Consider the following 10,252-nt stretch of genomic DNA (forward strand, 5'->3'; position numbering starts at 1 on the left):
TAGTTCTTTTTCTAGACGGGATAAATTGGGTTCTTTATAGTATTAAAAAGAGAAGTATAATTAAAACACATGCTTGTATCTACATTTTATTTAAAACTAGTACAGCTTTGATAGTTACTGGCTGAGTAAAAACACTTCAGTTGTGTTGAAGAGGCTTTTGAACCATTATTTATCATGCTATAACTAGTATTTTTTTTCCTAGTGGTATATCACCCCAATATTTTGATATATCCATGATATCTGAAGCTAACCAAGATAAGAGTTTTCAGAAGTGCACCAATTCAGTTACACATTTCTCATTTCATTCCAAATTAACAGAACCTCATTCTAACACTTCTAGTCATTCATAGCATAAAAGAAAACAAACAAGAAAGAGATTCAGGAATACAGGAGCAGGCTTGTTTCACTGCTTGTGGTAATCCAGAAAACCTCACATGTTATATACTGTTGGTCATACACCAATATCACATTAAAGAATACAACCTTGTCCAACATAAAAGATCTTCTTTGCTTGCGTATCACTCCAGACTATGGCTAAAGAAGCCTCTAGACTTAGAGGTTAATATTAAACACCCCTTTAAAGTCAAGAAACAAACTACAGAAAATGTGGACTTTTTCCACTGCACAAACCGCTGGAGCACTTTTTCCCTGTGAACAAGGGGACAGAGTACTCCTTCCGTACCCTACGGAGCGGGTCTGAGCCCTGTGGCACAGCCAAGCAGCCAAAGGGACAGGATTTCTCAGAGGAAACTGCTCTTATCCCTCATGGCTGAAAAACTGGAAGTGCAGAAAAAAGAGGTTTGCATTCATTGTTGGCTCCTAACAGGACACATCCTCCTTCTGCATCTTTTGAAGTGTTCTGTTTAGTTTGATAGTACAAGTGCTGACTTGCTTTGAATAGTTGAGACCCTTGAAATAGTACAACTACTCCAAAGACAGCCATGGCACATTTAGGTCGACCATCAATTCCATATCCTATTCCAGCCAAAGAAATGGAAGTGCCTTATCAGCCTTATGCTGTCCTCAACAAAGTACTAAGAGTTCACAAACCAAGAAAAATAGAGACACCAAGCCCTAATTCCTGCAAGTTTCTCTCAAAGCACTTTGGCTAATATGAAATGTGGTCACAGAGGTTCTTCTGAGCCTTCTAACACTTCCCCTTTAAACTGCCAGCAGTAGCTTTGTGTTTTACTTCACCCAGTCCCATAATGGGGAGTTTTACAAATCAAAGTCCAGGAAGTCTCTCATGTGAGCTTTCCTGTTCTTCATGGACTACTGCAAGAAGAGTTAACATAGTTAAGTCCAGAGGCACAAACAAGATACAGGCCCAATAACTATGAGATCCAAATAACTTAATCAGTAGGCAATCAAGGTAAGTAAGAAATGCAGTACAGATTCCTCTGTACATGGTGAGGACTTCTGAAGACATACCACAACCCAAAGCAGAGCAAACCAAGGGAATTAAAAATCCATCCCCATCCCAGTGGGAATGGATGTATATTCTCCTTTGTGCTAATTCCATGTATGTTTCCAAAGACTCACCTGTCTGCCCACAGGCTTCACAGAGAGGAAAGAGCATTTTCTAGGTACTGTGCACACTCTCTTGAGACTCTTTAAATCAGAGTCCCAATAACATGTAGGAAATCCAGTTTCTACCACCTGAACAACAAAAGATACACCAGCAGAGACCATCCTGCCTCACAAAGAGGAAAAGCTTTATGACAGGAGACCCTGCTTTAAACGAACAGCACATTACGCTCCATATGCAAGCCTCAGCACACAAAAAACCCCACTGGAGAGTCTTCAGTGTGAAGATGTGAAACGTTCTGGGTCAGAACATGAGACACAATGCTTCACCCACAAACCATATTACAAGGCACACACTGCTGCTCTGCAGGATGTCTTCCTGAAGGCTCTCTGGCATATTCCCAGCCTCTGAGTCATTGTCATTTATTTCCTGGTGATTTTCACACCATTTCTTATTTGTCAACTCTAAACATCTCTGCATTTCCATTCTGATGAGATCAGTCATACTGGCTTTCATAACGTAGTGTCACAAGACCTAAACTTACTGATTTTAATAGTTCATTGTGTATCACCTAATGGAGACATACACCGAGAACACATGTACTGCAAATCCTGACTATGGATAACAGTCTGTGTATAGAGAAAAAGGCAACCTCAAAGCCTGGAACCTGAACTTGTCAAAGTATTCTTCCTGTTTCTTTCTCAAAGAGGTTACTGCTACCTGTGGAACACATTTGGACCCGAAAATGAATTCTGGGGATCCTTTACAGAAAACCACAGAAGCCACAGCAACTACTGAAGACATTTAACAATGGTTTCATATAATAACTTTGCTTTTAGAGGCACAATCAACGTTTCACAATCATCAACATTTTACTACATCACTATCTAAAGGCTTTAGCAATTCAGACCAGCAATCAGCAGATTTCCTAAACTGCTTAAAAGAGCTAATAATTTTTGTCTCAATTTTCAAGACTTCTTAGGCTAATACATACAAAGAGTTGCCGCAGGACTGATTATCTGCATGTAAGTACTAAGGTAAACTAAATGATGATATGAGACCTTACTATTTCATTGGGCAGAGAGAGAGAACAGTGCCACTGGAAAATAACCAGAAGGCAGGGTACAAGGCTTCAGTAAACTGAGTTTTGAATTTATAAATCAAGTTATGCTTCTCCCCAATAGCCATGAAAATCACAAACCCTCCCTCGCAGTGGAGCAGCACACCAACCTTGGTAGTCTTCACATTGGGTAAGCACTTTTCAACATCATTATGCCAGGATGATATTTTGGAATTAAACCACTCAATGCACCAAGAACTGCTGTTCCTCCCCAGGCGGCTCTCTGGTCCCTGCCGGTCCATGCTGCCGTAGCAGATGCCAATGCCACAGAAGTTGTTCTGCTGCAGTTCCACTTCCCAGTAGTGGACACCTCTCTTGAAGCACTGGAACCCCAGCACTTGGAAACAGTCGGTGAAGCGCTGAGGGTGGTGGTTATAATTCAGGGAGGTGTCTGAGACAGACATCATGGTATATCTCTCAGACAGAACCACTTTGTTATGAGCTGTGTTGAAATCCAGCGTGATGTTAGCAGCATCTGCAATGACATGAATCATTTGAAGGTACTGAAGAGCACCGAACAATCCCTTGGGGAGCAGCCTACACCAGGGGTGAACAATGCCAATGGGAAGAAACAGGAAAAGGAAGGGAATTACACCGTGGTTAGAGAACAGCATTAGATATAAGCACTGCTGTCTCCTGGGTATCCCCTTCTTGGGCTCTTCAGATACTACAAGACCTGAGATTTATGAAAAAGTTACAGGTAGGAGACTCTCCTGAACATTCACAGCTGGCTCGTTCGTATACGAGCTTCTCTTTGAGCTGATAGTGGCATAATGGTTGTACTCAAAGAGCAGAGATATTGCTGTTAGAGGAGACAGAGTGATGGAAGTACTAGGGAGTAGCAGACCATCAGTCATTGCTGAGATGACCACCACAAAAACTGCTGTGACATTTTACTGTCTTTTTACAAAAGCAAAATGAAAACCTCACCAAGGAAAACTGTTGTTAAGGGCCAGTAGTGTCTATTTGTGGCACTGATAAAGAAACACAGCATTCAAGAGCTTTCCATTGAATGCTGAGGAGAGGAGCCCTCTAGACTACAGGCTGCCCCGGGAGGGGGTGGAGTCACCACCCCTGGATGTGTTTAAGGGTCATTTGGAGATGTTGGGGATATGGTGTAGTGGAGAACTTTGCAGAGTCAGGCTGATGGTTGGACTCAATGATCCCAATGGTCTTTTCCAACCTGAATGATTCTGTGATTCTATTTATACTGTCCTGCCTAAGCACTTGTTCCTATGTGTGTTTATCTCCTTGCTCTGCTGTCCTCCACAGTGCAGGCACAGTAATAGCTGCTGCGTTCAACAGCAGCTCTGTATTATGCAGCAGGCAAATGAGTTTCCTTCCTTCCTGCATCTCCATGGGATTCCTTCACCACTCAAAATATATGCTGGCAGAAGAAGGGGATCGCTGATCTGGCAGTGAAAGGTATACCATATTGTATACCGTCTGGTATAGCATCTTAAGCAAGCCATCATGAGCTTACACAAAACCTGCATTTAATTTCAAAGAAAAATCTGGTGTGTTACATCGTATTTCTAGGCTACCCTCACGCAGGCATTTTGGGGGAAACCAAAGACATTACTGAGAAAACTTCATTTACCTTCATAAAGATACAGGAACACTGAAGATAAATTTATTTCATCTGGCAAAAGAACCACTTAGAAACCTCCCACCCCCTTATCCTCCAAAAATTTTCTTCACTTGTAACAAACCAGTTGATATCCTACTAAAGCAACTAAGCTAACTAAACCCCCTCAAAAATATTTTTGTCAGATAACTACAGAGGGCACATAACACCAGTGCAGTTAAGTGCAGAAAGTTCATCTTTATGTAGGGTTAATGTTGGGTGTCTTACACTCCAAAAGCTCCTTTCTGGATTTCTTCAGAAAGCTGTCAATAAGCCCTTTAAGTGAAACGGTAGGTGCAGTATTTACCGTTCCTGTGGTTGGTGCTGTGGAAACAGAAGAAAAGAGTTTGACCACTTGGGAAGAAACCCTGCATACGTAACACACCACACCCTGCATGCATAACACAGACACACTCGGGTTGGACTGGACCTCTAGAGGTTATCACCTGGTTTACCCTCCTGCTCCACGCAGCATTAACTTAGCTCATTATTAGCTCAGGTTGCTCACTGTCTTGTCAAGTTTTGAAAATTCCCTGTTGTCTCTGGGCAACCTCTTTCAGTGCTTGATCACTCTCACAGTGGCTAGTAAGAGCCTTCTCAGAGCAAGAGTTGAACATTTGCTTAACACACCAACACTAGTGACCATCTACTTATTTTAAAAGCAGTCAGTGAAAATTAGGATATGTAGGCTGAAAGCTTGGACTCACCAACTTTAATAGGTTTCTTCTTCTCCTCTGGAGGAAAAAAAAAAAAAAAAAAAAAGTGGACTGTGAGTTCTACTGAGACTGAAAAGCCACTGATAGCCTACGCCCGCTGTAACACCACTGTCATGCTTTTTCTGAAGCTGCAGCAGTACATAAAGCTGACAGTCCAGCCTGTTGAAGCCATGTACAAATACACCTATACTGGGAAGCTCGCCTAGCCTGGAGAGAGCTTCATCTCTACTCCAGGATGCAGCATGTTAGGACAAGGGATAATAAGCCTGTTGGCACGAGGCACACAGACTATTCTGTTTCTTTTTACAACAGATTGAGTGCAGCAACAGAAGCTACAACTTCATTCATCTCCAGCAATCCACAACAGACCACAGTGAGTGCTCCACACACAGGACTTGTGAATGGAAAGGACCGTATGTCAAGAGCTCAGTGGAAGTAACAGAAGTAGTTTCTTATTTCAAAACGAGAATATGGAAGATCTTCCAAACAGGCTAGAGTGCCTCATTAATACCAGTATCTGGATAAAACAACACTGAAAGGCCCCAGTAGAACCTGCCATGAAGAACATCTCCATCACCCCAGCCTCTGAATGTAAGTGAGACTTGACCAGCAAAATGTCTGAGTAAGGCTGCTAGTAATCACCACTTACTGGTATCTGCCTCCACCTGCGAAGTGGCTTGAGTCTGGTGAGAGGTTTTCTCTCTCACAGTATGCTCTTGTGAGGCAAGCGAAAGAAAAAAAAAACAGAACATAAACACTTGTAAGCAGGATTCAATTCATACAAATACATCGAACAAGCCAACAGATATTTAGTACAAACAAAAAAAAACCCTGCAAGAACTAGAGGGTGGGGAGGCTCTGCATTGCTTTACAGCCTGCACAGACATCACTCCAGGCACACACTGAGGCTAACACACCGGTGTATCTGCACAGCTTGCTGCTTTAGAGCTGCAGAGGCATCCATCACTAAATAACCCAAACCACCCTCCCTTTTTCATGCCAGTGTGCTCACTACAGATAATCACGCATCACCGCTAAAGCAAAGAGCTCTCAGGTAACTGCTTGAATTCTTATTTAGTAATAAATCCATAGTTAGGAGAGGATGATGTTCTTTAGTACTTACGTGGTCCCAGAGTCTTCTTTCCAAAACTGGTTTTGTTTGGAGGAGCTGCTGGAGGGGGCTTAGTTTTCCCAGCCATTAGTTTTGCTGCAATGACCATATTTTACATTATGGTTTGTATTCCCAGGAACAGTAATGCATTAGTGAAGCATTTTTCAATCTTATTTTTCAGTCACGTGAATCGAACTTAAATGATACTTGGCAGAGATGGAAACTGCATAGAAGATACCCGTGTCCAGTCCAAAAGATACTTTTGCTTAAAAGAGTAAGTAGAGCTCTGTTCTACAACACTTCAACGATCAGCACCTTTACAGTTTGGTAACCATAGTCCTATCACTCTAAAATGTTTTACATCTCCCCTCAAATCCACATCTTAACTGCATCCAACCCTGCTACATAATAAAAACATACATTACTGTAAGGAATAAAGACTGAGCTGTGCCAGAAGGGCAGAGTATCATGATATTCCTCAGCTCATCCAAGTATAAGTGAAGAGACAATGGCATGTTTTTTCTCCTAGTTTAGCCCAGACTGTAGCATTTTTGTATGGAAATGGAGGGCTGCAGAAGTTAGAAGAGACAATTTACATTAACCAACTGTATTTGCTGCACTATTTTTTTTAAATGCTATTTGGGTTGGAGGGAGAAAAGCCCTCATTTGATCTCAAAGCCAAGGCAGAAAACGCCAATTCTCCCAGTGATACAGTACCTTCTGCTCTTGTCTCCCTACCCTGAGTCACTGAAAGTTTCACAGTGTCTTTAAGGTTGATGGTAGACAGAAAAGTGGAATGTATCAAGTTTTGGTTCATTTCAACTACAGGAACGAAAACATCTTTTGCTGATGTTTTTTGTAGTGCTGCTGCTCCCTGAAATGACAAATGGAATATCTCATGCAGACCACCTTGTGTAACAGACATAGAAAAATACAACCAAGTTACTTTACATGCACATCTTTAAATTAGATGTGCATTCATCTGAAATGCAAAGGAGCAAAGGCTACCGTCAGACATGACCCATGGCAAAATTTCAGCAGCAACCCACGTGCATTAATTCTCAAGTGACACCTGAAGCAGCAAGAAAGATCTAGATGGTGTCACAGCACAGAGCCGCAACACCTCGTGGAGGTGCATTCTCTCACCCTCTGGCCCCTCTGCTTGTGGGAGAGGTAATGGCTGAACTGGGGGAGTTACCAGACACCACTTCAGCACTCTTACACTGGTATTTGTGTACTTAGCAGTACATCCTTCTATAGCAGGTTCTTGCACATGACTGCATTACCATTTGACTGAAAGTGTCTGGAGAGCACGACTACCACAGCAGGTTTGTGTGATTCTGCATTCTAGAAACATGAAGAACTGGAGTTGCATTTAAAGGACGTATTACCTTCACGAACAGAATGTCATCGTTTTCAGTCAGCGCCTTCTCAATCCTATCTGTGAGAGACTGAATTTCTTTCTTCTTATATCCCAGAACAGAGTAAATATAATCAAACTTATTGCAAACTCTTTTTTCTTCCTCTGCAATTATTTTCAAGGCCTGATTTTCTCTTTCTTCGATTAAAGCTTTAATTTCCAAAAACTCACTTCTGATAAAATCTTTCTTTTTGGAAGCTTCTTCCTGGAGCAGACAAGAGCAGACAGACACTGGTTTCAAAAGCACAGTTTGTGAACAAAGTGCTGCTTACTACTACTACATGAAAGCCTTTAAGGAACACGCAGGCTTCAATTATGGAAAGCAAATTCATTTCCTCCCAAGGAATCAGGACAATGCTTAGTCTCCAGATCCCAGCTGCAGGGGCTGCGGGGCAGAGGCCAGGCCAGCCATCCAGCAGCTACCAGCACTGGGACAGGGCTGTGCCACGGCGAGCTAACACACCACACGGCCATCTGCACAGCTGCAGCTGTTCCTGCCTCTGACACGTGGCATCTCTTGTTAATACAAAGTTATTCCTGATCCTCTGAGAGACATTCCAGAGGAGCACAGAAGTGCTACCCTGGCAGCTTTTCAGTTTCAGTTTCTTGGTCTCTACCACTTGGTTCAGAAAGGATGGCACAAGGGAGATGCACCCAATCCAGCCATCAGCATGGCTGCAACCCCGATCATCAGCTAAGAGCAAGCATTAGTTGTGGTAATCTATGGGGAAGAGCCATCCCACAGGGGCAGCCGTTACAGCTCACTAATCCCTTCGCTCAGGCTGCATGGACACGCACTTTGGTGCCACAGAAAAGGATGGGTTACGGGCCAGGTGTGTCAGCACGTGCAAGTATAAAACCCTTGCACAGTGGCTGGTTTACTCCCATCTCCCACGGAGCTGCCTGGCTCCGCCAAAACGCCTCTTTTCTGTTCTTTCCCAGTGACGTCTTCTGCCAACGCCATCTCAATACTACAGCCGTTGTCGTAGGAGTACAAGCATCAACAACATGCAGTGACTAGCATATGCCAAGCGACCTGACAGCATTTAGAGCAGTTACCCACTTACAGCAGCTTGGCTTTGGTTTCTCTTCACAGTGTTCATTGCCTGAGCAGCTCTCTGACTCTGATCATGCAGCTCCACGAGTTTCTTCTTCAGCGCCAACTGCAATAGAAGAGATCAGAAACTATTTCAGAGAAGCAGTTGAAATGTCTGCTCTCAGCTGGGTCATGCTTACTGGAGTAAGAATCATCTTTACAGAAAGTTTTAAATAACTAAGCATTTAGTACTATTGGTTTAAAACCTACTGCTCCTTAAAGCTTACAGGATGTAAAAGTACTCTTCTAAATGTGTGGCTTGTGGAGCTGGTACCCTCCCCGCAGCTGCACCTCTCCCCACAGCAAGATGCACGCTGTTGACTTACCCCTGATAAGGCCCGAGTGCTTGCACACACAGAGCAGTTCCCAGTGCTAAGAATAAACATTACTTATGGTCTCGGCTTGGACTTTGGGCACTAGCTTAACACTACTGTTCACCCATCTTGTTTTAATTGAGAATTTTACTGCTCAGATGTGAATTACCTGTTCCTTTAGTTCAAGACCCTGCTAAGCTATATCAGGGAGGACTTCTGAGGGTAAGCAGTATACACACTCGCCAATAGATGGGAGTTTGTCCACCTAAACTTTTCAAACGTGCTTTACTCTTCTACCCTCTGATTTTCATCTGCACTAAGATACAAAGGCTTGGTTTCCTTCCCTTCCACTCTGTGGAGAACCTCTCCTGGCTTCTATCTACGTGCTAGAGCTCTCCTTAGGCTGCTTTTATAATTCTTTGCTTCTTAAGAACATACATAGAGCAATGTCTGTCTGCAGTCCCTCGGTCACCCTGTGGTACAGCCATGCAGTGAACCCTGCACAGGGAGCAGCGGAGGAGGCTCAGAGCTGCAGGTGACACCCGGGGCTCGCCGGTCAGCCCAGGACAGGACAGGAGCTGGCAATAGACTCCATGACAGTGCCCACCCCCGCCCTCCAAACACCATCTTGGCGAGAGGAGGAAAGCGCAAGGAGCGACTCCGAAGATGCGCTCAAGCGCGCGTTGGAGGGCGGGTAACAGCTCGCCAAGGCCAGGCATGAGATTTACAGTCCAAGTCTCGGTCCAGCACTCCACAGCCCACAACCCCGCTACCCAGGGAGCCACCAGGCCCCAGGGGGGCAAAGGGGAGCCCCGGCAAGAGCTGCCTGCCGCAGCCGCTCACCTCGGCGTCGGCTTTGGCCAGCTGCACGGGGCTGGTGTGACACAGCTTGTGGTCGAGGAGGCAGAGGGAGCAGAGGCAGCTGCCGTGCTTGCTGCAGAAGAACTCGAAGAGCTTGTTGTGCTGCGGGCACTTGCGGCGGTGGAGGTGGCGGAGCGGCAGGCAGAGCTGGTGGTCGCGGAAGGCCGGGCTGTCCTGGTGCGGCCGCAGGTGCTCGAGGCAGAAGGCGGCCATGCAGGTCAGGCAGGTCTGCGCGGCCGGCGCCTGCTGGCAGCTGTCGCAGAGCACGCAGGACACGCTCGCCCCGCACCTCGCCGCTTCCTCCTCCTCCGCCTCCTCTTCCACCTCCACCTCCTTCGCCTTCACCTTGTCCTCGACCCCGACGCAGCCCTGGAGCTGCTCCACCACCCGGCACAGCACCGTGTTCTTCTGCAGCTGCGGGCGCTCGGGGAAGGTGGTCCGGCACTGCGGGCAGCTGAA

The 10,252-nt window shown here is 45.0% G+C and overlaps 1 protein-coding gene across 1 annotated transcript in view; it reads right to left on the reverse strand.

The window, feature by feature from the left end:
- Positions 1-2,383: 2,383 nt before the first annotated feature.
- Positions 2,384-10,252, reverse strand: part of LOC113486950 (E3 ubiquitin/ISG15 ligase TRIM25-like) — an 8,811-nt gene continuing 942 nt past the window's right edge. The window contains exons 2-10 of the mRNA XM_026861296.1: positions 9,776-10,247; positions 8,590-8,685; positions 7,494-7,727; positions 6,820-6,976; positions 6,115-6,198; positions 5,641-5,706; positions 4,983-5,009; positions 4,504-4,599; positions 2,384-3,123 (exon numbers count right to left, since the gene is read on the reverse strand). Of these exons, the coding sequence (XP_026717097.1) occupies positions 2,594-3,123; positions 4,504-4,599; positions 4,983-5,009; positions 5,641-5,706; positions 6,115-6,198; positions 6,820-6,976; positions 7,494-7,727; positions 8,590-8,685; positions 9,776-10,247 (1,762 nt within the window). The 3' untranslated portion in view covers positions 2,384-2,593. The remainder of the gene's footprint in view (positions 3,124-4,503; positions 4,600-4,982; positions 5,010-5,640; positions 5,707-6,114; positions 6,199-6,819; positions 6,977-7,493; positions 7,728-8,589; positions 8,686-9,775; positions 10,248-10,252) is intronic.

Source organism: Athene cunicularia, assembly GCF_003259725.1.
Source record: "Athene cunicularia isolate RWA chromosome 18 unlocalized genomic scaffold, athCun1 chr18_part1, whole genome shotgun sequence".
NCBI lineage: Eukaryota > Metazoa > Chordata > Aves > Strigiformes > Strigidae > Athene > Athene cunicularia.